This window comes from Gopherus flavomarginatus, chromosome 7 (genome assembly GCF_025201925.1).
Source record: "Gopherus flavomarginatus isolate rGopFla2 chromosome 7, rGopFla2.mat.asm, whole genome shotgun sequence".
NCBI lineage: Eukaryota > Metazoa > Chordata > Testudines > Testudinidae > Gopherus > Gopherus flavomarginatus.
The window spans coordinates 1,860,793-1,888,047 of NC_066623.1; the positions used below are offsets into that span (position 1 = coordinate 1,860,793).

The following is a 27,255-nucleotide window of genomic DNA, read 5'->3' on the forward strand; positions in this document are numbered from 1 at the left end:
ATTCAGTCCTGCTGCATCGAGTGCCCTGCAAGGCCTCCGTGCCCTCAGCTCCCACCACAGTGAGGTGAGACGTACAACTGGCGACTGCGTGGTAGACTGGCAGCCACACGTGGCTCTAGTCCCCAGGGTGTAGAGGGCCAGAGCGGGGCTTTCACTACAGACAGCACCCACTGGGCTGCCTGGTCTGGTCCTATCTCCTCACAAAGCCCGTCTCTCAGCCAGCCCTGAGCTGCCCCGCACCCAGACACTAGCTGGATAACAACAAAATAAAGCCCCAGCGTGGGCCCAGCTCCTGGAGGCTTTTCCATCAGCCGAGCTTGAGCTGTGACCCAGGGACCCCAGCAGGAGCCTGATTGAACCACACGGTGCCGGGGCTGGCTCTGCACAGCGGCAGGCTGACCAGGGCTGATTTATACCTTTGGACTGTGTGCACCCTGCACCGCATCTCGTATGGCATTTACCCCCGAGCAGTGTGCAACATGCTCCCAGAGCAGAACAGCATGTCCCAGCCATGCTTTGCCCAGGTGCAAGCGATGCCAGGTGCAGAGCAGCTTGCAGGAGAGCTACTTGCAGATTTGTTGATAAAACTTTGGTCAGAAAACGCTAAATTGTTGAAACCAAAACTGTTTGTGGGAAAGGGTCGTTCTGAAAAATTTGGGGGAAAGGAGTTTTGAAATGGCTGAAGTGAAAAATTTGGGGGTTTCTTTGTTTCCAAATAGCTTTGGGTTTAGAAATTGAAGCAACTGACTGTAACACTAAAAAAAAAAAAGAAATGAAACATTTCCAAAACAGAGAGACAAAATCTTCAGCTTGACCCAAACGGATTTTTTTTCAGCTTATTGGTTCACAGAAATTTCCAAGCTTGTGATTCTTTGGTCCTGATTTAGGACTGGAATTTTCTTGGCAATCTCAATCTTCCCCCCCCGAGTGTATAAACTGTTCCCCACTCAGAGTGGGAACCCTTTGAAATCTGCCTGGCTAGGGCTGAATTCTGCGCTAGGCAGGTGGCTTGTGGGAGGCGTTTTCAGGGTCACTCGATCCTTACAGGGGGAGCTGGGGTGGAGCTGGGGCAGCCTCAGGGCAGCTTTTTGGGAGAAGAGAGACCGCCTGAGGCCTGCAGCAGCTGTCCCCTGGCAGCAGACAGGTGGTGCTCTCGCACCATCCTCGTGCTTCCCAGCGCGCTCCCAAGCTCCCCGCGTTTCGCAGGGACGAGGTGGGTAAGGTTCTGGCTTTTACTGGATGGGGAGACGCAGACGCCGCCCAGCTACACAGAACTGGTCCGCAGGGCTGGGCAGAAGTTTTGCAGTGAGTTTCCGTCTCTCTTTGGGACTCCCCTGGGCGTGTGCTGTGGCATTACCCGTTACGGTGCACTTGGGCCAGCTGGTTAAACCCCAGCCCCCTCCCCATCTTTTGCCGCCCTTTGCCCCCTGCAAGATGTTTCAAGGTCTGCGTTGAGCTGGGAGAAGTGACGTCTCGGTATGAGAAGGAGGCAGAGGAGCCCAGATGTCCCATCCAGCAGAACTTTGCCTGGCATCATTGGTGGCCAGCGCCGGCACATGGTTGGCAGGGAGCCAGTGGGGGAAGGACTCGAAACGAACCAATTCTGACCCAGGCATCAGTCACTGCCATTATTCCCTCTGGTTCTGCTTGGAAGTGGCCATCAGGCCTTCGGGAGGAAAATAACCGTGTGTCTAGGCCGGGGGGAAGGGAACAGATTTTGGTGGGTCACTGCGGAGGTGAGTCTAGGTGAGGGAGCTGTGTCACTGGCAGCCCGCAAGCCCCAGATCTGGCTGAGCGGGGCTGGGCATGGCACCGGGCTGTGGGGACAATGGGGAGCATATGCTGGTTTCGCACTCCCCTGACCCCAGCGCCGCCAGGGGCTGACAGCCTCAGGGCTGGCTTCATGCTACCCAGTGATTCCCCTCCACCTGGGGAATCCTCACGTGCCCTGCTGGGGTTGCTTTCTAGCCCCTTGGCACACTGGAGTGGCACCAAGGAGCCAGCCCTGTGATGCCCGCTGGAGCTGTGGCTGCTTAGTCTCTTTGAAAATCAGCCTCCCAAGGTCTCCAGCTGTGAACCCCCCAAACTGAGTAGCTGCTTCTGGCCTTTTTGGCCTACACTTTTCCCAAGCCCAAGGTGCTAACGCTGAGCTCACGAGTCAGAGACAGATGCTCTCCCTTTCAGCTTTGCAGATTTCTCTCCTTCCGGCAGCGAGCAGCTGCTAACGAGCCCTACCTGGTGTGCGCTGGGGCCAGAGTGGACAGCAGGTCGTCTGGCTTGCAGCAGGTTTAGGGGCTGCTCTTCTGAACAGCATTTCCCAGCTGTGCTGACAACAAGCGGGGTCCGATCCCCGAATGCTCCAGGGGCCCTGGAAGTGAAATGGGGAGTTGCTGCTGGGTTGGAGGCCGGGAGCATCCTGCTCACCCTGCCCAGCAGCTGGGCAAAGGACGAACGTGTGTGCTAGTGTGGTGAGATGCCCGGACCCCACAAGACAGGAGCACCCTCAGTGTCACACACTGCGCTGCGCCGCGCCCTGCCATTGCACCCAGCTTGGGCTGTGCCATACTTGTTCTGCCACAGGCTAGGTCAGGTGCCCCGGGGCAGTGGCCCACATGTCTCCGCAGGGGAGAGCAGCCCAGTGACTGACAAATGCCCTGGGAGCCCTGCTCTGACAAACAGCCTCCTCCCAGCCATTGGGCTCATCGCAAGACACCGAGCTGGGCACCCACGGGGACCATTTCAAGAAAGGCAAAGACCCAGGGTGGGAATGCCCAATGCTACAGCCAGGTGGGGGGCTGCACCATCCCCTCTTCTCTCCAACAACCCCACCTGCCTGAGGCTCACCTGAGAGCCGGGGCCAGGAGCCCCCACGGCCCCGCAGGGGAAGGACCGGACATCAGCACTTGCTGCAGGACAGGAGGAGTCAGCTTTATTCATTCCTAAGGTGGTGCTGAGAGGTAGCCCCCAGGGGCTTCCCCTCACACTGGCTACACACGCACACACACAGCGAGAGTTTTCAGCCCCCTGGGGCTCACACAGATAGGAAGCAAAGGAGGAGGCACACTACCCTGGAGACCAGGCTGAGGCCCTGGCTCTTTGCTCGGTCCCCCAGCCAACAGCCATCAGCTCAGCGGGGCCGGGCTTCGCACTAGGAGACCTTCAGGATGCACCTCACCCTGGGACTGAGCTGGAAAATCTCCTCAGCTGGGGAGGAGGCTTGGCATGGCCCGAGGGCACCATGCAGACGTGTTGATGCCTCGGTAGCACATGGTGCTGCCCAGACACCAGGCCTCAGGTTATCAGGAGCCATGAACAGCATCTCCCCAACAGAGACAAGAGAAAATGGTGCCTGAGCCTGGGAACCTGAGGTGGCCTCGTGATATAGCGCCAGCTGCACTGGGCTGTGGGGACACAGGGGGTTCAGCCCCAAACACCCCATTCCGGTGGGTTGTACCTGCCCTGGCACAGCCCCAAGTGTCCGGCTCCTCCCTCTCTTCCGCACTGTTTATCTGGCTCACAACATCTTACTGAATTGACCCTACACGGTTCCTGGCCCTGTGAGCTCACAGGCTGACCTAGCCACATCTAGCCAGGAGAGGTGGGGCGGGTGGGGAGAAGGAGAGGCAGAGAACAAGCAGTGTCATTCTGGGGAGAGGCTTGTTTCCCCAGATGTAAATAATTTAATTTGTCCCCACCCATATATATATGTACAGGAGTGTGCGCATACATACACCCATGTGCACACCCACAGCCATGCCCACACAGGGGTGTGTACATACATACAACCACCTGCACACCCACAGCTGTGCCCACACAGGAGTGCATACACACATACACCCACGTGCACACTCACAGCCCTGCCCACACAGGGGTGCGTACATACATACACCCACCTGCACACCCACAGCCGTGCCCACACAGGGGTGTGTACATACATACACCCACGTGCACACCCACAGCCCTGCCCACACAGGGGTGCGTACGTACATACACCCATCTGCCACACATACACTCACGTGCACACCCATAGCTGTGCCCACATGGGTGTGTACACACATACACCCACGTGCACACCCACAACCATGCCCACATGGGCGTGTATACACATATACCCACATGCACACCCACAGCCATGCCCACACAGGGGTGTGTACATACATACAACCACCTGCACACCCACAGCCGTGCCCACACAGGAGTGCATACACACATATATCCACGTGCGCACCCACAGCCATGCCCACACAGGGGTGCGTTCATACATACACCCACCTGCACACCCACAGTCGTGCCCACACAGGAGTGCGTACACACATACACCCACGTGCACACTCACAACCACATGGTCGTGTACACACATACACCCACGTGCACACCCACAGCCTTGCCCACACAGGGGTGCGTAAATACATATACCCACCTGCACACTCACAGCCGTGCCCACACAGGAGTGCATATACACATACACCCATGCACACACCCACAGCCGTGTCCATACAGGGGTGCGTACACACGCACACCCCCACAGCCCTGCCCACACAGGGGTGCATACACACACACACACACACAGCCGTGCCCACACAGGGGTGTGTACACACATACACCCACAACCGTGCCCACACAGGGTCGTGCCCACACAGAAGGGTGGATTATGTTACAGATCCATGTCCCTGGGTTTGCAAACACCCCCCAAAGTGCTCCGCCTGTGGAGAGCGAGATGCTGGACGTGGTGCTCGGCTGGGTCTCTGGGTCCTGAGCAAGGCTTGCCCGGTATTGATGGCGTTCAGCACTCGCCTGGGCCACGCATCTTGGCTCAGGAGAAGACACAGTAAATGACCCTAGGGGGTCCTGGGGGCTTCACCCTCTTCTGCAGCTCTGTCGCCGGCTCCTCACATGCTGGGATCCACATGCCCCCCTTGGGAAGGAACTTGGCCAGCCAGAGGCCTCTCCAGCAGGACAGGATGGTGGAGGACGATGAGCCAGATGGGGCGGGACTCCTGGGGAAGGAACAAGGGTGGATCTCACTAGATCTGCTGGACACGTGCTACGGGCAGTGTTTAGTTTTACCTCCTACCTCCCCCAACTGCCTCCATTCCCAGAGCCCCTTTCCTGGGCCCAAACTGAAGGGGAGCTTGCAGGGGAAAGGGCAGCGAGTGCAGGAAAAGCCAAGGGCAAGTTCTGAGCCCAGCCTGTTATAGCAACTTCACCCTCCCATCCAAAGCCACAGCCAGCCGCAGGGACCAGGGTTTATGCTCCCCTTATGAGACTCCCTGGCCATTCCCACTGTCCTGCCTTTGCTGCAGCAGAGGGGGCCCAGGCTGGAAACCCTGTCAGTAGCACAGTTCAGGGAGGGAAGAGTGATGCCCTTGCATTTCAACCCCCTGGGAAGGTATGGGAGTGACCCAGTACCATCACCTGGCCACTGCACCAGGAATTATGGATTCACTGACCTTTGCTTCTTTTTCTGTCTGTGACGCAGACCCTGGGCCTCCATCGTTCTAAATGAGCCCGGACTTTCCAGCCCTGTGCATCCCGTGCACAGGGTGTGGGGTGCAGAGGCCATATCTGAATGCCGACGTTTGCCCTGGGTTGGCTAGCAATGGGACGTCACCGGGTGCTGTTTCTGCTCCCTGACTGGGCAACTGAGATTTCCAAACAACCCCCTGTGAACACCTGGCTGGAATCAAATACGCAGCCTGGAAGCTCCTCGCAGCTGAGCGCCAGTTGCATTTCACAGGGGTTCCTGCTAGTCGAGCTCCAGCCTGGCTGTGCCCAAGGCAGGTTTCAGATTGGCGTGAGCACCCACTGGCACCTCCCTTCACTGCCTGCGCAGCTCCAAGAGGAAATCTGTGGTCATGTGAGCAGCTCAGATCTATCTGTTCCCTCTCAGGTCAGTGTGATGCGGTCATGTAGGGGCCAGGTCTCTGGAGGGAGGGCTGGTAGTCTGGCCCCACCCCCAGAAGTCAGACCTGGTACAACAGGCACTCGCTACACGGAGGGGGAAAGTAGAAACCAGCCGACTCTCATCTGCTTTCCACGTACTGCAGGGAGAGGTCTCCTGGGAATTTAGTCTAGAATGTGTCAAGAATAGATCGGAATGTGCACTTACAGGGTGGGAGGGGAAAGCTCAGGGAGACCCAGCCTCATGAGCATATTACACCCTGCAGTTCCCCCCAGGGCCCAGGACTGTACAAACACCTCCCTGGCAGCATTTGGCCTGGGGCTTTGTCACGGAGAGGATTCCACACGGTGGGACCACTGGGTTGCTTTGCCTCCGCCTTTTCCAGCTGTGTGCCACATTGCACCAAGCAGCTCAGCATGGGTAGTGTCGCCTAGTGGTAAGAACCAGGGATGGGAACTCATCCTACCTCTGCCATTGATTCAGTGTATGGCCTTGAGAAAAGTCACATAACCGCTCCGTGCCTTGGTTTCCACTCTGTAAAATGGTGATAATTTATGACCCTCTCAGCGTCATCCTCCCACAAAAGGCCTTAGAGAGGTGCCAGATACCATCCTCCCCCTTTGCAGCCTGTGCTTTGCACTATAGCATAGACTGGGGGGAGAGACAGTGGATTTGTTCCACCCACTCAGGTCATGATCAATAGTCTCCTTCTCCCATGCTGGACACTTTGGGGAATGTCTCCTGCAGCTACTGCGAATGTCCTCTACCATGCATCTGCCAGGCTCTGGGTGAAAGACTGCATCGGGAAGGGAGAGAGAGAGAATGGAAGGCTGAGAAGGAGGAAGCCAGCAATGAAAGATGGACAGAAAATTGCTGGAAATTTATTTTGGGTAAGATCCAGCAAAGCCCACAGGCAGAAGCTGCAGAGCTGGAATCGGCTTCCTGCCAGAGACGTCTTCTGCATTACTGAGCTTTGAGCTGCTTGCTGGGCTCTGGGTGACCCCCTCGATCCTGTTGCTCCCAGAGCACTCAAGGCTGTCCTCCCTCTCTAGGGCTGAGGTGCTGAGTGGCGGTCAGCAGAAGGCTCCACTCCTGCTGGAGATGGGAATCGGCTGGAGGGGCTGAGCAGAGACCTCAGGAACTACCCAGCTGGCCTCAGGGCGCGTGTGGCCTTGCCAAGCTAAAGCTACACTCAGCTAACCGTCCCTGCACATCCAGCAGCGGTTCTGTGATTCCCCAGGTGCCCTGCTACTGGTGGGCCTGGTGCCAAAGCCCGATGAGCCTTGGGCGCTCCACTTTCCCAGCCTGCCCGGCTCGCGAGCGCAGGGAGGGAGTCCATCCCCCGGCACAGTGTGACCACGTCCAAGGTTACAAGGGCCCGGTGTGGAGCCAGCAGAACAAGTGTATCTGGCTCTCAGCAGACAGGGGACCCTGATGTTTGCCCTGCGACACAGTCAATAAAGCAGAGGCTGCATTATCAGCAGGTGGTATGTGTGGGCCAGCGGCAGAGGTGACCGTGACCTTCGCTGCCTAAGCCCTGCCTAGCTTTTCCAATGGAGGGTAAATAAAGCCTCCTGCTGCAAATGTCTAGTTTTTCATGCGTGACTCAGACCCGCTTTCCGTGGAGTTTAGTGGCATCACCACATACAGAACCGCAGGGGCCAGCTGTAAAACCCTCCCCCTGCAGCAGGGGAGCACGGGAGAAGGGCTAACAGTGGCGTACAGCAGCAGCAAGCCCGCTGCGCTGGCGCTGTTCCTACAGCAACTGTGCCAGAGCTTTTGGTATTCTGCAGCTGAAATGGGCTTGGAGAAAGGCAACCGTCCCAAGTGCTCCAGCAATGTGATTTCCTAATGCAGCCACCTCTGGGGTAGACGGTGCCAGTTCACATTGTCGGTTCCCATGGGGGTTAGCCCAGGAAATGAGGCAGAATAGCCTGGTGCAGGCCAGCTGGAAAGTCAGTGGAAAGTAATCAACCGGCTGGAAATTGCTGAATACTCTTCCAGCCCAGGCGGGAGTTACAGGTTTGTCAGTGGCTGAGAGGGGCAGCTGCACTCTGGTGTCGTTTGCAAATAGATCCGCTCTAGGTCTGTTACCGTGAGATAGAAGGACGTGAAACTCATTCATCCGGTCTGTCAATCAGTTCCACCCAGTGCCGATCCACACTATCCCGTCCACCAAGACGTGCCAGGAACGGAACTCCAGGAGGAAGGGACCTGTGCTCTCCTCCCCTTTCACATGCAGAGGCCGAGCCCGCCGGCCCCAGACTCAACACAGCTTAGTGCCTCTCTCTTTAGTGGGATTTCCTCTCCTGCTCTCTTACGCCTGGGGCTGAGCCTGGCTCGACTAGCCCTGGCACTCAGAACAGTGGGGGGGAAGGTAGGAAATGCAACCGAAAGCATATGGGGGAGAGTGTTTGCCCATCCCAAGCTCTCCCACTGCACATCGCTGTCCAGGTACTCACCCAGTGGCCCCATCTCTGCCTTTAGGCTTCCCCCAGTGGCAAATCTAACTGTGACCTTCTAAGGTTTGTCCTCGTTGGCTTTTGGAGGAGGACAGCCAGGAATCAAAGGCTGAGAGTGCGTGTCCCAGAGCGGAGCCTACTGCGGCGGGCTGGCCAAGACTCAGGGGAAAACTCCAGAGCTGGAGAGGATTAAATTAAAGACAAAAAAAAAAATCACTCAGTGCCGTTCAGTGTTCCGCTGCGGCTCTGGGCTGCTGCCTGTTACTCTCATACGTCTCTGCCGCACCAGAGCCGGCAGTGCCCCCGGCACTCTGGTTTGCATCACTTGGCACCGAGAGAGAGCGAAGCAGGCTGGGAGGAACCAGGATAACAGTGACCGCTGGGCCCCATTTGTGGCCGGTAATGTGATTATTTCCCCAGGGAAGGTGCATTTCTCTTCCCATGTCTCACAGATCACCACATCTTCCGGAGTGCCCCCAGCATGCTGGCCTGGCCTGGCCTGGCCTGCCGCAGGGGTCTGACTGTCTGCTGGCGGGTGTGGGAGGGTGGCATTTGCTACCTAGACTCTCTCTCATTCAAACCTTTTATACATTTTTAACCTCGCTAATATCCCTGGGGATGTCCCACGAGTGACAGACATGTCCATTCCTTGTCTGAGGCTGCTAAGTTTTCACCTCGCTGGATTCTAGTGGCAGTGAGTTCCAAGTGAATTTTGAGCTGTGCAAACAGAGCAGTGTTTCCTCTGGCCAGTTTTAAATGAGCTCCCTTTCCTTTCCCCAGGGTTTGGAGAGAGGGCGAGGGGAAAGCCCCTCCTCTGTCCCATTAATCATTTTCCCCTTTTAGTAAACGCCTCTCTAGCCAGTCCAAGTCTTTTCCATCTCTTCTGGAAATCTCCCCAGGATTCTCATGATTTGTGTCACCCCCTTTTCTCTCTGTTTGCAGATGGAGTGGCCAGGTTTGAACTCCCTGCCCCGGGTGGTGGCATCCCATTGAATGACATCATTGCCTGAGAACATTTGCAGTATTTGCTGATCCAGTCTCTGTCTCTGCCCTGCAGAAGGGTAATGGGCTGGATTTCCAGCAGTGCCCGGCTTGCACAATTGGGACTGATTTTCCAGAGAGCCGATCCCACTCGGGCACTTCACTGAACACATCAGATTGTACAAAGAACTCAGCCCAGCAGCTCTGATCAGCTGAGCTCCTTTGAAAACCTGGCCTCTTACTTCGGTGACAGACTGGGAGGTGTGGGGGGCTGACTCCTTGGGAAAAGGCGTCTCTCCTATTTAGGGAGGTTCTGAGTTTAACAAAGTATCACAGATGTTGGTCTCTCTCCTGCTAATGCTCGGCTGTGACAAAGAACCCAGCAGACTGCAGGGGAGTGCGCTATGCACAGGGCAAAATGAAACCATCTAGTTTGGATCAATCCTGTTCTCTGTATTTCAGAGTTCAGATAAATAGGATGATTAGCGCCCCAGTCTGGTCCCAGTTAGAACAGACCAGCTGCGGCTCTAAGATCTGGGGAAAGTGGCCCCTTTGCTAACACCGCACTCTGCTCTCTGCGAAGAACATAACAGCAGCCACACTGGGTCAGACCAAAGGTGCATCTAGCCCAGTAGCCTGTCTTCCGACAATGGCCAATACCAGGTGCCCCAGAGGGAATGAACAGAACAGGGAATCATCAAGTGATCCATCCCCTGCTGCCCATTCCCAGCTTCTGGCAAACAGAGGCTCGGGACACTATCCCTGCCCATCCTGGCTAATAGCCATTGATGGACCCATCCTCCATGAACTTATCTAGTTCTTGAATTTATCTATGCCACTGAAGTCAGCAGAGCTGCATCTATTTAGACCAGTGGTCTCCAAACTGTGGGATGTGCCTTCCGAGGGGGTTGTGGCGGGGCCCAGGCCAGCCCCTATGGGGGTGGGGAGGGAGCACCACCCAACCCTGCTCTGCCCCCAGCTCTGGCCTGGTTCCTGTCCTGCCCCCATCCCCGGCTGCAGCTCCAGCTCCCAACCTTGGCTCCCGGCTCCCACCACAGCTCCCAAATACGCTCCTGACCACAAGTCCCATGTGGTGCGGACGGTTTCCATTATGGGTAAGGGAGGGGCATGGCAGAAGAAGTTTGGGGACCACTGTTTAGACCATTGGTGACCATTCAGAGTGACCCTGGGGTTGCAGCTGCTGGGGCTTTAGCGTGCAGTCTCCAGCGGAGACTGTGCTTTCTAGATCAAGACGTTGCCAGCTAGCTTTTGACCGTCCATGCAATACAGAAGGAGTGGGGAGGGTGCCTGCAGGGGGTGCTGGTCCCTGCTCTGCACCCATCGCCTAGGCAGCCCACAGAGACGGGGAGACATTTGCAGCTTCAAGCTCTGCTAGAGCATCTTCTCCCCAGTGCAGGGGGCACGGCTGTCTGTCTCCATGGAATTCCCTCCCTTGGAAAGGAAGCGGCTCCCAGGTCTAGGATGGAAGGACCCACATACCCTTTGAATGGGGCACCAGGGCAGCTACCAACTGGCCCTCTCTGCAGCCTCCTGCTAGGAGACCACGGCTCCTTGGGGCTTCCGTGCTCAGTAGTCACCACTCGTGGCATTTGGTGCAATTTGCCAGCCTACTGCTGGGTTTTCCTTTGATCCTTGGTTCTCCCCACTTAGCCCCCCAGGCCTGCTAGAGATGGGACCCCATTGAGGAAGGGAACACACCCTGCTGCGACAGACTGTGCCGGGAAGCTGGGGGGATCCCTGTCATGGCCCCGCGAGGGCTGCCTCTAGCCTGCGGGCCCTGCCGCCTTAGCATGCACCAAACCCAGTGCCTCAGTGGTGCCCGGCCTCGCGGGTGGGTGGGGGATGCGAGATGGAGCCTGGAGCCCCTGAGCTTAGCGCTCCCTGGCGAGAGAAGGGGGGTCCTGCAGTGCTGTGTCGAGAGCACCCCTCTGGCCAGTTCACGAGCGACTGCACTGGGACTCCGGAGGCTCCAGCCCTGCTCCTGAGCTCATCCCCTTCCACACTGGGGTACCACCATGGATGGGGCCTGCTGCTCCTGCTACAGGTGGGGAGAACTAGCCCCTCCCTGTCCATTCCTCCCTCTGCCAGAGAGCCAGGCAGCTGGGGGCAGGCTTTTTGCCAGGAAGGGGCAGTGGAGAAGGCCCCTGGATGGGTGAGTGGGACTCCAGGGAACCCCTCCTGGGGTGGGGGAAAAGAGAAAACCCAGCATGACTAGGGCTCTCCAGTGCAGCGAGCTGCAGGGTGACTCTGGGCTCAGCTCCTCCCCTTGTGGTTTCATACCGATCGCACCATTTCACTCCCCTGGCAGCAGATTGTTTCCGGTCGATGGTGCATTTCAAATGAGCTCTGTGCTCTCCCTGGGATGGCGGATGGACCGAGTGCTGCTTTGTCAGTTTCAAGCACTTCTCCTCTCTCTCGTGGGGCCCTCGGATAATGCAGAGATGGACTTGAGAAGACGCAGGCCAGAATATGGTACATCGGGAAGAGTCTGTAAGGGGGCTGGATGAGGACTTAGGGGCCCTAGGCTCAGTCCCTGTCTCTGCCAAAGACTCTCCTGGTGAATCACTGAATCTCCCTGTGCCTCACTTCCCCATCTGTAAAATGGGGATAATGATACTTGGTCAAACTCTTCAGGGCAGGGACTGTCTCTCACTTGATGTCTGCCCAGAACCTGGCACCTTGGGGCTGTGATCTCCCTGGGGCCTCTCAAGATGTTCTGGTCATACACAAAATAACAATAATTAACAACTCTACCGCGCCATGACCCGGCTGGAGCTGAGCTCACCCCCAGCCCTAGCAGCGCGATGCAGGAAGCCTGGGACTGCTCCGCCTCACTGAGATTTACCCAGGCGCTGAGCTCAGGTCTCAGAGCCAGTCAGGCTATTGCTATGCCCTTCACAGCAGCTCCCTTTGCACATAAACCAGCACTATCCATTCCCCGGCTCTCCGGCCGCTCCAGTTAGCAGGAACCGACCTGCTCCCAGCCGGCAGGGCTTCTCCTAGCCTAGTACCATGTCCTGAGAAGTGCGCCCTTGCCAATCTCACGCCATGGGGAAAGCGGAGTTCACTTGGGTTTCTTCATCCCTGCCCTCCCCTTTTGGCTGGAAAATAGGGATTACTGGCATCCCAGCTCCTTTTCTTTTAGCAATCCCTTTGCTATGCTTCTGCCTGAACCGGGGCTAGTTCCCATCACGCTCAGGCCAAATGCTGGCTAGGGGAATGCACGTGTAATTGAAATGAGTGCGCACTCACTCGCTCTGTGTAAACAGGCGCAAGCCTGTGTGTTAAACCTGGTACCTTCATTTCCGCAAGAAAATGGGGCCAGAATTTTCCAGTCCTGATCCCTTTTCAGATCTGTTTGTCGCCATCCTGCCCCGACAGCTTCCTGGCAGCCAAGCCTCCCAGCTACCGGAGCAGGAGTGAAAACTCCTCCCGATCCTGCCCCAAGAGAATTCAACAACAGAAAAGCTTCAAATCCTATTTCCCTTCTGTGACAAACTGGGAATGTTCTTAAGGTTGCTCTGAATACTGTGCTGGTGCCTCAGTGTCCCCTATGCAGTTCTTAATATCTAGGTGGTGGAATCAGGGTGTGTGATTGCTACAGAGCAAAGGGCCAGTGCACCTAAATGCCTGATGCTCTGTCTCCTAGCAACTGATGGCCTGGGCCCCCCTCTGCAAAGGTGCCAGTTGAAGGTGTTGGAGACAAAGGGATCAGGTGACCTCCTGGCCCGGGGAAGATGCTAAGCAGAGAGGAGGGGCTGGAGGGGTTGTTAGTCTGGAGCTGGCTAAGGGCAGACGTGGGGGTCTGGCTCACTGCCCCCCAGAATGGACCCGGCCGAGGGGTCCGGTTCGCTGTATCTACAAGCTCTGTTTTAGACCCTGTTCCTGTCATCGAATAAACCTCTGTTTTACTGGCTGGCTGAGAGTCACGTCTGACTGCAAAGTGGGGGTGCAGGACCCTGTGGCATTCCCAGGAGCCCGCCTGGGTGGGCTCGCTGTGGGAAGTGCACGGAGCGGCAGAGGATGCTGAAGGTGAAGATGTGTGAGCTTCTTGCCCTGAACAAGTCTGCTCCAAGGGAGAGGAGGCTCCCCGAAGTCCTGCCTGGCTTTGTGGGGAGCTGTTCCAGAGCATCGCCCAAGGACTCCGTGACACCTTCGTGGTGAGATCGACTTGATCTCCTGGAATGAAGGGTCGAGAGATGCTGACTAGCTCTCCCTCTTCCACCCTTCTCGCTCGCTGTCAATACTTTAGTGCACAATGCAGAGCCACGAATGCAGAGGGACCCAGACAGACCTGCCTCCACGGCCCGAGCAGGGCCACTAGGCCAGACAGAGGGTGGCTGAGACCCAGTATCTGTGAAGGAGACAGGCAGGAGCAGGGGAAATGGGAGTTGGCTGCTCCCACTGCTTTCAAAAGGCCATGGAAATGAGCGAGCCTTGACCTTTCTCCTCCAGCTCCTCCTCGGAGACGACTTCCCAATAGCCAGCTGTGGGTGGAAGAGGACCTCCCTTCCCCCTGGCTGCAAGGTCAGTGGCTCTCCGCCCTGCCTTCCCTCTCCTGTTCTCAGCACCGCAGAGGGCTCTGCCAAATGGTACCAAGAAGAAGCACCGATCAAAGTTACAATTAACGAGCAAATTAAAATCAGGAAGCTATTAGAAATAAACAGAGTGCTCCTTGAGGGTCCTCTCCCAGCTCTCTTTGGGCATGCCTGGGGGAAGAACCGGCCCTCACCAGAACCAGCCCTGTAAAGAGGGTCAGGCTGCAGAACTTGGAGACCCAGTGCAGATCCCTCCTCCGGATGTCTAAAGGTTGAGCTCGCTACAGCCTCTCTCTCAAGCCTCGGCAAGAGCCTGAATCAGCTGGGACCAGAGGTGAGCACAGACTCACTAGGCTGAGCCTGGCAGTGGGAAGGGAATGTCCTACAATCACAGCACATGCAGGAGGCCCCGGAGCTCTCTGCAACGAGGAGCTGATGCTTGGACCAGCTACTCCTCCAGGGTCTCTTTGCCAGCCTACCACGCTGGGTCCAGCCTTTTGTACCTTCAATGGGGGTTTGGGGGCACTTTGGGACGTGGGTGAGCAGCACCATTCCCGGCAGGGCACCGGCATGATACTCTCCAGCCACAGGGTAGGAAACCTGCTTCTCCACCACTGGCATCAGCCAGGATAAAGCCAAGAATCAGCCCTTTGTTGGTGCTCCCAGGGAAGGCGGCGGGGAGAGAGTACACGCTTATCTGCTGGGTGGAACGTTTCTGAGCCACTTCTCGGGGTCAGCTGAAAGGCCTGCAAGGAGCAGGAATCACTCACAGCGAGAAAGGAAAACAAGCTGCATTCTTTCCTTTTTCTCTCTTTCATGGGAGTGGGAGGATCGGTGCTCCCTCCAACCTTAGACTCTCCTCCCCGGGCTCTGGGGAGCAGGGGAGCTGGCAGGGCCTGGCTCAGAGCTCACAGCTGTGGCTCCATCCAGCACGTTGGTGAAGCCTCGCAAGGTAATCTGCCCTAGCCTCTCCCAAGCCTCTCCTGGGTACAGCAACCGCACAACTTTCCAGGCCCTGCGGCCGCGGCCCCTCCCTCCCACTGCTTGTCCGGCTCAGCATGGAATGGAAGTGATGGTGGTCAGCGTGTGGGACTGGGCTCCGAGTCGGAGATGCTGAGGAATGGCCTAATTTGCATGCATATTTGCATATTAACCACAAGAAAAGCCAGTGCATCTCGCCTTAAGTTTAGCTTGTACCTGACTCTCGGAAACATGAGTAGAAATTGCTTGCTGGTTGAATTCGCCAGCAATAGAAACCTGCCCATGGAGCACTGGAGTTTAGCAGCTACAGCCAGATGGGCTTGCGGCTACAGCAGCTCACAGGAAACAGCCCGTCTACACTGATGCACTACAGTTGCTGTAGCATTTGAAGGTAGCCAGACCTGAACACGCAGAAGATAATACCCCTCCCCCTGCCCCACGAGGTTCATTCCGAATGTTGGCAAAGAGCCGTGTGACCCTCCAGCAGACGGCACGGTAATGTGCAAATGGTCTTTTTACTGGTGGACACCTTAGCTGGCAGGTGCTATGGTTGCCTCTCGTATTATTAGCATCGGCTGCTGGGAAACATTGGAACATCGTGTCACTGGAAGGCTGAGGGATCTCCTGGCCCTGCTTGCAGGCAGAGGTCTCTGAGAAAGGCACGGGGTCTGGGTGGCCTGATTCCAGCAGCAGAGAGCCAGGGTGGAAAGATGCAGCGTAAAGCAAGGTGGGGGGAGTTGTGCTTCTGTTTCAGGGAGCAGCCTGTTTCCTCACGCTCTGTTTTGGGGTTTGCGGGTGCAGTGTCACATTGCAACCTCTCTGCGAGGCTATTCTATGTCTGAGCTCACCTCTTTGTACATATGCTGTGAACATGCCAGTTTCAGCCCTGCCCTACAGGGTAGGGACTCGGATGGCCGTGCTCTGGGGTCCCAGTGGTGCGGCTCAAGAGAACGCATGGGGCTCCCTGTGCTGTAGAAAAACCCAATTCTCTCCCAACCCTGTCCCAGAATTGAAGGAGGTGCTGCAGGATGTCCCTGTCCCGGATAGACACTCTCCCTCGGTCGTGTTGCACTGCTCGAGGGACCAATGTTTGTGCTCTAACAGCAGCGGTAGATGTTGCTGCCACTCCTGCTTTAAGATGCAGAGCATGATGAGCTGCAATGTACCAGTGGCAACAGACAAAAGGGCTGCAAGGGAACACGCAGCCAGCTGTCCTCCCCACTGGAGCTAAACATGGCTCTCGAGCTAATCCGGGCTAGTTCCTATTAGCCCCCATCCTCCCCGTCTTCTCCAGCCTATTGTCCAACTTCACAGGCTTAGGGAAGGGGCAGAGGGACTGAAGGGGTCCTTTCACATTTGTTCTTGTAACAAACTGGCTATTACCACTGCCCTCTGGTAGATGGAATTGGAACTGCCCAGCTGTGTGTCCATGGCCCTATACTGCACACTACAAAGGGACTATTCTCTTGTCACTCACGTGCTAGCAGAGCAAGAGGAAGTGAGTTCTATCCCTTCTGTTACCTGGCCCATATTGTGCAAGACCAAGGTGGCCAGAGATATTACAATAGCATCCAAGTTCACTGGGTGTGTGTCCTGTGCCTTGGGCAGAATCAAGCCTAAGCCCAGAACTAATTTGGACATAAAGCCGAAGCCATGTGATGTCCCTGTCCCTGCTCTCCTCTGCCCCATCCCGGACCTCCCCACCAAACCAACACAAGGGAGCAGCATTACCTTTCTGCGGCTTCTCGAGTGAGTGAGTTCTTCCCATTCCGCACCTGCATCCTCAGAGGCTTTTCTTCCTGCATGCACCGTGCTTGCTTGCGGGCTCTCGCCCTGGCGTGGGGCAGATGTGTGGGGGTGAGGGGAGTGCTCCTGGAGAGGGGCCCCACCCTTCGACAGTGGAACAGGCGCTGGTAGGCTGTCCGGAAGTCCCTGTTTAGAGCAGCGTACAGGATGGGGTTCAGGGCTGAGTTGGCATAGCCCAGCCATAAAACTATGGACTGGGACATGTCATCCACCTTGTCCCCCTTCATCCCTCGGTAAGTGAATACTGTGAAATAAGGGAACCAGCAGATGATGAAAGCCCCCAGCACAGCTGCTAGTGTCACTGTGGCCTTGTGCTCTTTCACAGTGAGCAGCGCAGGGCTGGCGACCTTGCAGCAGGTGGCATGGCTGATCCTCTTGGCCTGCTCCCTGGCTATTCGGAAAATGCGGTAGTACATGATGCACATAACAACCAAGGGAAGGTAGAAGGTGAGCAAGGCATCCACCAGCCCATACTCGGCATTGACCGCCAGCTTGCACACCAAGCTATCGTTCACACCCATGTTCTGCACGCCGGTGCCATTGGTGTTCCAGCCCAGGTGGATAGGCAGGAAGGAGACCATCAGTGAGACCACCCATATGACGAACATGGCCACGGCCACCCGCAGAGGGGTGACCAGCTGGGTGTAGCGGAGCGGGGCTGTGATGGCATAGTACCGGTCTATGCTGATCATGAAGAGGTTGAGGATGGAGGCCGTGCACAGCATGACATCCAGGCTGGTGTAGATGTTGCACAAGGTGGGGCCGAAGTGCCACTCGCGCGTGAGCTCGTAGATGGCGGAGAAAGGCAGCACCAGGAGGCCCAGCAGCAGATCGGTGATGGCCAAGGAGACGATGAAGCAGTTTGTCAGGCTGCGGAGCTTGCGGTTGAAGGAGACAGCCAGGCAGACAACCACATTGCCGCAGATGGTGACCACAATGAGTACGGTGAGCACCATCCCAACGAGCACCATTTGTGGTTTGCAGCCCATGCCTTTCAGAGCAGCTGTGCTGTTCTGACATGGACTCATGGCAAGGAGACGCGGGCAATCAGTCCTCTCTCGTCTGGGCCCCCATGATGGGCCAGCTCTGTCTGAGCTCTGCAGCTGCTTGGAGAGAGGGTCCTGCTGGAGCCCACAATGGATGTCCCCAGGGCCCTGCTCAAACCAGCCTCGCACTTGGGCATAGAGATTTGTGTTCACTTGTTTGCTCTTTGGCTCTGTAAAGGTGCCAGGAAACAGTTGGGGACTCTGCACCCAGAGCTAGGAGAGGACGTGGGCTCTACGCAGAAATAACGCCCATAGATCACTCTCACGTATCGGCACCAGCTGGGGATCAGTACATTAGCCTCCAGGTGCCTCTCTGGCAGCCATCTTTCAGTCTCAATCTCTCCCTCTTCCTTGCTCTTCTCCTCCTCTCTGAGAAATTAAGAGGGACTGTGTCGTGTAGGGTCTCAACCATGCCTGGCTCCGTCCACATGGTCAGGCTGGCGAAGGTAGAGAGGGAGATTCTGCTACATCATTCCTTCCGATTGGTCCCTGCCTCAGGCCCGGAGCTGCAGCCACTGCTCACCGCTCGGACTCTGGAAGGAAAGGGCAAGAATCAGGCCTGCAGCCAGTGCGACGGGGACGCGGCCGAGGGGCTGCTGCATAAAGCAGCAATGGCTACTTGGTGGTTCCAGCCACCCCAGGAACATCACTGGCTGAGCCAAGCGAGGCCCCTGCAGCCAACTCCATGGGATTGCTCTGCTCGCCTGTCCCTCTCAGGGACTCGGATCAATGCGGTGTTTCCCAGTCCCCTTGAAAAGGGAGGAACGGACCAGAAACCAAACCCGCACCTCCCGCCGCCCGCTGCCAGCACTCACTTATGCTGCTGTCAGCTGCCATGATCTGAAGTCAATGGAGCTGCCTTGGTATCAAATCAGCGTAAGACAGGGGAGACTCAGGCCCTGTGGCTGGACCCCAGACTCCAGATCTTGCTCTCCGCCCTACAGAGCACTGAATGGCAGGTGTCCAGGCTGGCAGCAGAACGGACCTTTGGGCCAGGGGAAGGCTGGGCTTCGCTCTCGCTTTGCTCTGAGCAAGGAAGTTCATCCTTAAGAAGCCAGGATGTTGCCCCTGGCTGGTTCTTTGAACCATTACCACCCAGTAGCTTCTCTGCACTCCCCCAAGCCATGAGCTGGCACCTAGAGTGCCTGGCCCAGCATCTCTCTTTAACGGAAAACAATTCTCTCTCTGCTCTGCATGGCATATTTCTGGGAAGGAGACAGGCACATCAGCGCCTGCGCTCCCAAGGATCCGTCTCAGAAAAGGAAACTGGAACCTATCTGTGCATTCTTCGGGCCACTGCTTATGCTTGCAGCTGTTTCCCTCTCCAGTACTGCTCCCAAGCGGGCTCTTTGGCAAAGCCTTTCAGCAGCGACTCCTACAGATGCCCGGGCACCCTCCTCCAACACACACACATCTCCCACGGCCCTGCATGTGCCCCTCCACTAGTCTGTCCGGATCGGAACAATAACGTCCCTTGGGGTATGTGCCTCCATTCTTTATTGGCACTATTCCCTGTGCCTTGCCAGCACACCCTGCAGACTAGTAACAATCCGCTTCCCTTTTTAACAAGTGAAATGACTCTGCCCTTCCCCTGCAGGGCTCAGTCAGTATGAATCAGAAGTGTGAACTTAAAATACAAATTGGATTTCCTGTGAACCTAATTAACCCTGTCAAGTAACTCTTCCCCTGAGCGAATGGACTTGTGCAGCGCAAGGTGGCTCCTGGCAGTAGGGATAGTCTGCACATCAGGGGTTCGTTACCTGCAGTGGGGGTAGCCAAGTGCTTGTTTTCAGTTGTGTGTGTGACTGTATTGCATGGAAAAGCTGCACCATGCTGGCAAGGGTCAGGATAGCTCGGAAAACTCCTAGTGTTCAGGGACCATAAGTGAAGCTGCAAAAATCATGAGGTTGGCTTAAAAATGCTAAATCTGGAGGTTCTTTTTGTTTGCTTTCTGCCTTTAGGGGTCACATTTTCAAGCTTTCCTCCAAGAACACTAGGGCAAGAAATGTCCTTAGTTAAAAATGAAAGCTGAAATTCTCCCTTCAGCCCATGACTCCAGCAGCTGGGGCTTTAAGAGAAACACCAGGTATTGGAAGAGTTGGCCACACTGCCTCTGACTCTGACAGTGCTCCCCAACCTCGGCTGGCAGCACCCACTAGCTGGATCATGAGCTGTCTTGAGCAAAGACTAACCATCCGCATTCACCTCCGCCCAAATACGACCAGATAGCGTAGTGACAGCTATACAGGCGTGAATCAGGCTATTGAAATCAGTGAAGTTACAAGAGTGTATCACCTGTGACGACAAGAGCAGAACCAAGCCCCACAGTTTATGATCATGTTAATACCGCGGTAGCAGCACATCATTAGAGACAACTGTAACTTCTTTTAATGAGAGTCATGTGGTTTTGTGATATGGTCCAGTGAAGTCCTGCCAGTGAAATGAGTTAAGTCTCTTTCAAACAGTTTCTGAAACTCTTTCATGATTAAAAAGCGAACACGAGAATTACACTCGGAAAGCCAATTTCTACTGGTGTGTGGCTATTTTATAAATAACTCAAGAGTCCTGTCTGCGCTCAAAAATACCATTACCACGAAAAGGAAGCAATGTCTTCCCCGTGCTGTCTCATGCAGTGAAACGGAAAACCACTTTGCTCTGACTGAACTGCCCCTGGGGGAAGCTGGTAGTACAGGTCTGCGCTTGTGTCCTTCACCGGGAGGGCAGAAATAGGTAGGGTAAAGATAACACTAACAAACTCCAACAACACAAAAGAGTGCTTGGCAGCCAATCCTCATGGGATTTGTCTCCAAAGCACTTTGAAACTTGAGCTAATGGACCTTTGCAATCCCGAGTGGCAGGCAAGCAGCATTATTTATCCTCTTTGGGAAGGGGAAACTGAGGCACGGAGGCAGGCAGCAGCTCCCATTTGTCCAAGGTCACAGAGGAAGTCAGAATCAGGATTAGAACTCAGGACTTCCCAGTTTCCAGCCCTAGGATTCACCTATTTCCCTCCCTCCCACTGTTTGTATCACTAAGTATTTAAGAGAGTGGCTCTCAACCTTTCCTGTACTCCTTTCACGTGGCTGATCTGTCTTGCGTATTCTCAAATTTCATCTCACTTAAAAACTATTTGCTTACAGAAACAGACATACAAATACAAAAGTGACACAGAATGCTAGTACTAAAAACGTGCTGACTTTCTCATTTTACCATATAAAAATAAAATAAATCCACTGGAATATAAATATTGTACTTACATGTCAGTGTGTATAGAGCAGTATAAACAAGTCATTGTATGAAATTTTAGTTTGTTTTGCTAGTGCTTTTTATGTAGCCTGTTGGAAAACTAGACACATCTCTAGATGAGTTGATGTACCACCAGAAGACATCTGCATACCCCCAAGGGTCTGTGTACCCCTTTTTGAGATCCGCTGATTTAAGAGAAAGCGAACGTGCGATTTCACACATTGAGCAGTGACCTCCTTTCCTCAAGGCTTTTCAGATGGACTGAGTTTGAAGAGGACAATACATCCTCCTTCCTTCTCTCCCCAGATGTGTGTGTTCCACATGGAAATGATCAGGGGCCTGCAGAGACTTCCACCTGCGGACAGACTGACAGGCCTAGGCCTGGGTAACTCCACTGAGGCGGATAGAGTTACCTAGTGGGAAGAGGCTCTCTGCAATCCAGACACCTGCAGAGAGCACAAAGACCTGGCACCAGAACCCCCAGCTACCAGAGAAGCCTTGGAAGTTACTGCAGAGATGAAGCAAGAACAGTAACTCCAGGTGTTTAAATGCACCAGATCAGGGAGATGATGAAGGTAAATTTTCATGCTCCAATTCACTCTCTGTACCAGGAAAAAACAAAACAGATCCGATTAAAGTGTAAGATTCATAAAGAGATGCTTTATAGCATTGGCAGTAGGTCAAAAATACTAGAGCCAAGCACAGGGCGGGGTTTGAGAGATAAGATGAGTAAATCATTCACAGATTTCCTGGTGCTGCATGATGGAAAAATGGAGATTGAAGCAACAGCTCTGGGCTAGGGGGTACACAAGGTGAGCGTGCTGCACCTGCGGCCCAGCTCGGAGTGGTCCCTGATCCCAATCTCCCCAGGGGAACTATCTGGCTGTGGGGAAGATGTGGAAGGGAAGAGTCTGTAGACGTACAAGAACATGATGAATGGGCCTGCGTGGCACACGAGTGGGAGCTCAGTGCACCGAGCGAACCTAGGGATAGAGATTACTCCTTTCATCCCAGGGACACACCAGGGGCATGGCAGCAACACCCTCAACCCTTGGGCTGGGGGAAGAGCATCTCTGATCATTTTTTGGCAGCTGTATTGGTGAGTGAACAACGTTCATCATCGCAGCTTATGCAGAACCTGCCACTCCCAAGAGTTTTATGGATGTTGATACACAGCTATACATGGTGATCACTTCACCGGCCACTGAAAAGCAGCCTACTCTGGGTTGGAATGCTGCAGCTTTTTAACAGCACATAGCAACAGCATCCAGGAAGTTTAAGGTAGGAAGCAAAGAACAGTTAATAACAATCTACTTGCTGATTGGTGGGAGGAGGAGGGCGACCTGCTCCCACAGAAAGGTATTTCCAAGGAAAAGGATGGTTTTCCCTGCTACTAACAACAAATTGGCAGTGGCAGGATAAGTCAAATTCAGTGTAATGCACTGAAATAGCATGTGCATGTATCATACACCGTTATCCACTAGAGGATAACACCTGACTACTGCTAGCAGAATTACTCCTTCAGCTCAAGCAGGAGAGGGTGGTGCTGAAGGGACCCTGCCCCATCATTACATCAGTGCCCCGAAGACAACTGACAAGGACCAGTTAGACTCTGAATATCCAAGAGGCCTGTAATTCGTTCAGCAAAGTGGGGAATCCAGCCCAGGCTTGGGGAGGCTAGATTAGGCTGGCACAGTGTAACCTCCTCCTTCCCAGACCAACACTTCAGCTCCACCCGCCCTAAAGCTGCAGCTCCATGGATGTGTGGGCCGCTGACTTGGCTGTTAGCAACTTTGAAGGGGTTCATCTCTGGTGCTTTGCTAGTTAGTTCAGGATTAAAGCCCAGAAGGCGAGGCTCCGTGCTTTGTTCATTACATTCCTGCATCAGAGTGGGAGCAGAATGCAGTTCACAATGCAGCCAGGAAGGAGCTGGGTCTCTTTCACCTAGGGGAAGCCAGTGCCTCTCTCTGCTATATGAGAGCCTCAAAGGGCCAATGTGCCAGCTAAGCATGCAAAGTTCAGGGCTCTTGCTGCTCGCAGTAGGGATGGGTAGAAAACACCTCTGCCAGGCACACTGCTGGGGGCCTCCGGTGGGCACAATGTGTGCAGCAATGCAGGGGCAGCTGGGCTGCTCTGTGGAAAGGCATTGGACTCACTGCCAAGCCCTGGACTGCACCCAGCCCTGGCACAGAGGCGCCAGAGGAAGGGAAGGCTCCATCCACACTGCGCCATGAGCCCAGGCAGGCCTGCAGCGGGTACCCTAATCTCTTCCGCAGGGCAATTTCCTGAGAACGGGCTACCTGGCAGAACAATGGCGAGTCTCTCTGCTCTGGGTGGGCTCCCGGTTGTTTCCCATCCCAGTTACACTGGGAAACACAGAGCTGAAGACAAGAAGAGGGAGACTCTGGAATTCAGCTGGTGTCCCAGGAAAGCGGTGGGGTCTGGGCTGAGTTTGGGTCAAGGATATTTTCATTTCAACCTTCCTCTGCATCCGTGCAGAACCTACTGGTCTCCTGGCTCGAAGCTGAGAAGCCGAGCTGCCAACACCGGGCTACCACCTCCTCAATTCAAAGGGCCCAGCAAAGACCAGGCAGCTCGAGCCATCCTCCAGGGACATGGGTGTTTGCAGGATGCAGCTGTTTGGAGCTGTGAACCCCAGAGAGGAAAGCCAGCACAGCAGAGGCAGCCTCTACCCCTCCCTGCTGTGTGATCACCCTGTAGCTGTTCCCCAGGACTCTCCCTCTTATCCAGGACAAGCCACTGAACACTCCTCGCCCTGTGCACACAGGGTGGCTTTATGGAGGATGGGGGTCAAGGAGAAAAGAATGTGGCTGAGGCTGCCAAATGTGAATTGCTTACAACACACGCACAGCCACTAAGTCAGGTATTATTTGTGTAAGCGGGGGATGGTCCCGCTATTGTGGGGAACTTTCCTGGCTTATACGCTACCATCTGAGTCCTCGCTCCCACTCCCTTTACCCCAAGCCCTGCCTGACTTTGAGGGCTCCGCTTCCTCGTAACCCCAACAAGGCTGGGCCCAGGATTCCTGGGGGGCTCGACCCCCAATCTTGTCGTGGTCACTGACAGCAGGGTGTGCCCACTCCAGGGGGCTCTCTGCACTGGGCACCTCCCTGACCCACTGATCATTCCATACAGTTCTAAGCAAATACAATTTATTAAACAGCCACCAATTAAAAAAAATAAGGAAAAAATGGGAAAGTGAAAGGAAAACCCGTCACCCCGCTCTGTGGCATGGGGATGGCACAGCCAGCGTCTTGGAACGTCAGGGCAGTTCAGTCTGTTCCTCACACGTCTCAGGCCCCTGCCCAGGCCCTGGCCGTGCTGCAGGGATGCTGCAGGTCAGACACTTGCTCTGAGGATGGCCACACGCCCTGAGGCTCTAGGTGGCAGGATCCTTCTTCCCAGTGTCGCTCCCATCCTGTCAGGGTTATGATCCCCCTCCAAGTCTGGCCTGCAGAGCCTCTTGGCTGGGGCGTCTCCCTGCGCTGGGCCCACTGCCCAGGGTCCCCCTCGCTCTCCACAGCTGCTCACTGCACCCGGCTCCAGACTGCTCCAGCCCCAGCCCCACTCTGCCTCAGCCCCAGCTCCACACTGCCTCAGCACGGATGCTGTTGCTGCTCTGCCTCCAGCCCCCTGGGCTGCTTCTCTGGCCCCTCTGGCTCTGGTTGCTGCAGCTCTGCTCCCAGGGCAGGTCTGCTCCATCGGCTGCTTCTGTGACTCTGCTCCCAGCACTGACCTGCTTGTCTGGATGGCACAGCCCTGTTCCCCAGCTCAGTCCCACTCTGTCTGACCCAGGCAATTCCAGCTCACAGGGAGGACAGGACCCCTCGGCCTCCTGACTCCCTGATTATCCTGCCCGCCCTGTCAATCAGGCTGACCTGGAGCGTTGGCCCCTCCCCATTGTTCCTGGGGACTCTCAGTCTCAGGCCCCTGCCTTCCCCTCGACCCCTCCCCTTTCTTTTGGTGCTGGGAGCTAGCAAACCCCCCCCCCCACACACACACTGGGTGTTAGTAAGGGGACAATGGTCCCCTTACATTTGCATGGTTTGGAGGTGGAGAGGGAGCCTTGGTTTCCGAGGGCAGCGGGCTCCCTTAGGGAAAACTTTTCAGAGCAGCAGGGGCTTGGCAAATACTCCAGCTCATTCAGTCACACCAGGCTAATGGTTGATCGTTGTCGGATCAGGAATGGTGAATTGCCCGGGGAGGATCAAACTTCAAGCATGATGTGTAGCCCCGTCCTGGGAGGATGGTTCGTCCCTGGGACAGAGACCTGTGGGGTCGGTCTTTGGTTTTGCACTTTGTCCGTTGCACGTTTTTAAGCCCAGGTCATTAACTGTGGGCACAACGGAGGGTCCTGGTGATACTCCCCCCCGGAGCTCTGTAACTCCCTTTCTAATAGACCGGCTCTGCTTAGCCAGAAATGACTGGGCTGGCGGCAGGAAGCTGGGGGTGAGGTTCCCTGGCCCGTGCTCTGTGGGAGTTCAGACTGGGTAATCACAATGGTCCCTTTGGGCCTTAAAGACTGAACTGACCCCAGAGTGATGACTTTCTGGGGGTCTAACAGGAACCCTTTGACAGCACTGCTTCCAGCTTCCCGACCAAGCCCTTTGTCCTTCTCAAATCTGAACAAGACTTAAACTTACCAACACCAAGGGAGCTGAGAGATGATGTCAGCAAACCCAAAATCTCACGTGGCTGGGGTGGAAACCGCTATCTCCAGCTGTTGATCAATGGCACAGGGTCACCTCCATTCTGAGCCCTGCTTCAAACATTCTCAACTGCCCCAAACCAAGACCTTTTGGCAGAAATTCGACAGAGGGGCTTTGTCAGGGGACAGCCCCCCCTCCCTTCCCCTGCTGGCCCATGTCTCCCCATCACTCCTCAGTGCAACTTTCCTGCACCCACCCATGGGACACTGCGCAGCCCCGAGCCCTGCCACACCCCAGCTCCCTGCTGCTCACTCCCCTCCATGTTCCTTCCGCAGGGCCACTCATCCATCTGTGCTCTCTGCGCAGTTACTGCCTAGTGAGCTGGGGGAAATGAAGGTGGGGCAAGTGAGGATGAGCAGGGAGCTGGGGGGGATGATCTGGGACACACTGGAATCTCCCCCCCAGCACCTGCAATACACCCCCTCACATGTCTCTCCCCTCCCCAAGCAAGCTCTGTGCCCCAAAGGCAGGGCCACACCCATGGCCCCCAGAGGCATTGCAGGGAGCCAGGGCTAGTGCAGGGCGGGGTGCTCAGACAATCACAACACCGCAAAGAAAAGCAGAAACAAAACTGCCCTGTTCCAGTGTGTGTTCTGTGGGGAGCAGAAGCGCCTGGTGGCTTGGAGCTGCTCCCCGCCCCCAGGGACCCCGGCAGCGGCGGGGGCAGGTCAGCAGAACCGGTGGGCACGACGCTTCGTTCACCTAAGGGTTGCTGTGGGCACCCTGGCCGTGGCATAATGCTCTAGGGGAGGAGGGTCCCAGCTGGGGGGAGGGGCTCAGCGGGGGTCCAGGGGACCCCAAAGACCTGGGCTGAAAACACGGCCAAGCGCCCGCTCCAGCCGACTGTTCCGAGGGCGCCTGTGCCCGGGGCAGTATCGGGTTGTGTGGAAAATGCTGCTGTGACGGGGGGGGGGACTCGGGGTGTAGCGGGGGAGGGGACATTAATCTCACTTCGTGGGCAAATCTCAGCCCAGCCCATCCCTAACCTAGACTCGGGACTGATGCCGCCGTACCCCATGCCCCCCCGCCATGGCAGCCCCCCTCCCAGGGACAGTTCGGGGAGCCTGGCTGCATGGAGGGGCGTGGGCGGGGGGCCAGGGCCACTGTCCCGCCTGCCCCGCCGCAGGGTCCGGTCTCCGGGATGTCAGAGGCGGCGGTGCCCGGGGTGCAGAGCGCCAGGCTCTGCTGGGCTGATCCTCCAGGCGAGGGGACAGAGCAAGTGCGGGGTTCCCGACTGCGGGGTGCGGACTCCGGCCTCTCCCCCTCCGCCCCAGCCGGGGGCTTTGGCCGGCCCCTGCCCGCTGGGGCCCCGATCTTGCGGGGATGGGCTCGGGGGGTGAACAGGACCGAGCCCAGCCCCCGCTGCAGCGCGCATCGCCCCGCGGACACCCTACCTGGCTGCCCGCGGAGCCGGGGCGCTGCTGGCCGGCGCGGGGCTCGGAGCTCGCCCGGCTCGCTGCTCCGCGGCGGGTTTGAACTAAGCGCAGGGAGCCGGGCGTCTTCCCCGCCCACGTGACGGGGGAGAGGGGCCGGCCGGAGCCT

General features: G+C 56.1%; 1 protein-coding gene across 11 annotated transcripts; it reads right to left on the minus strand.

The window, feature by feature from the left end:
* Positions 1-2,674: 2,674 nt before the first annotated feature.
* Positions 2,675-27,169, minus strand: HRH2 (histamine receptor H2). 11 transcript variants are annotated; one of them, XM_050961802.1, is made up of 5 exons: positions 27,108-27,169; positions 16,617-18,270; positions 4,369-4,997; positions 4,117-4,168; positions 2,675-3,789 (listed from the first exon to the last, which is right to left on the minus strand). In XM_050961802.1, exons 2-3 carry the CDS (start codon positions 17,717-17,719, stop codon positions 4,814-4,816), a joined length of 1,287 nt encoding a protein of 428 aa, XP_050817759.1. In that variant the 5' UTR covers positions 17,720-18,270; positions 27,108-27,169; the 3' UTR covers positions 2,675-3,789; positions 4,117-4,168; positions 4,369-4,813. The 11 variants fall into 11 exon arrangements, with proteins under 11 accessions (XP_050817759.1, XP_050817758.1, XP_050817752.1 ...); XM_050961801.1 differs by having other exon boundaries at positions 4,017-4,168; XM_050961795.1 differs by having other exon boundaries at positions 4,273-4,997.
* Positions 27,170-27,255: the final 86 nt, after the last annotated feature.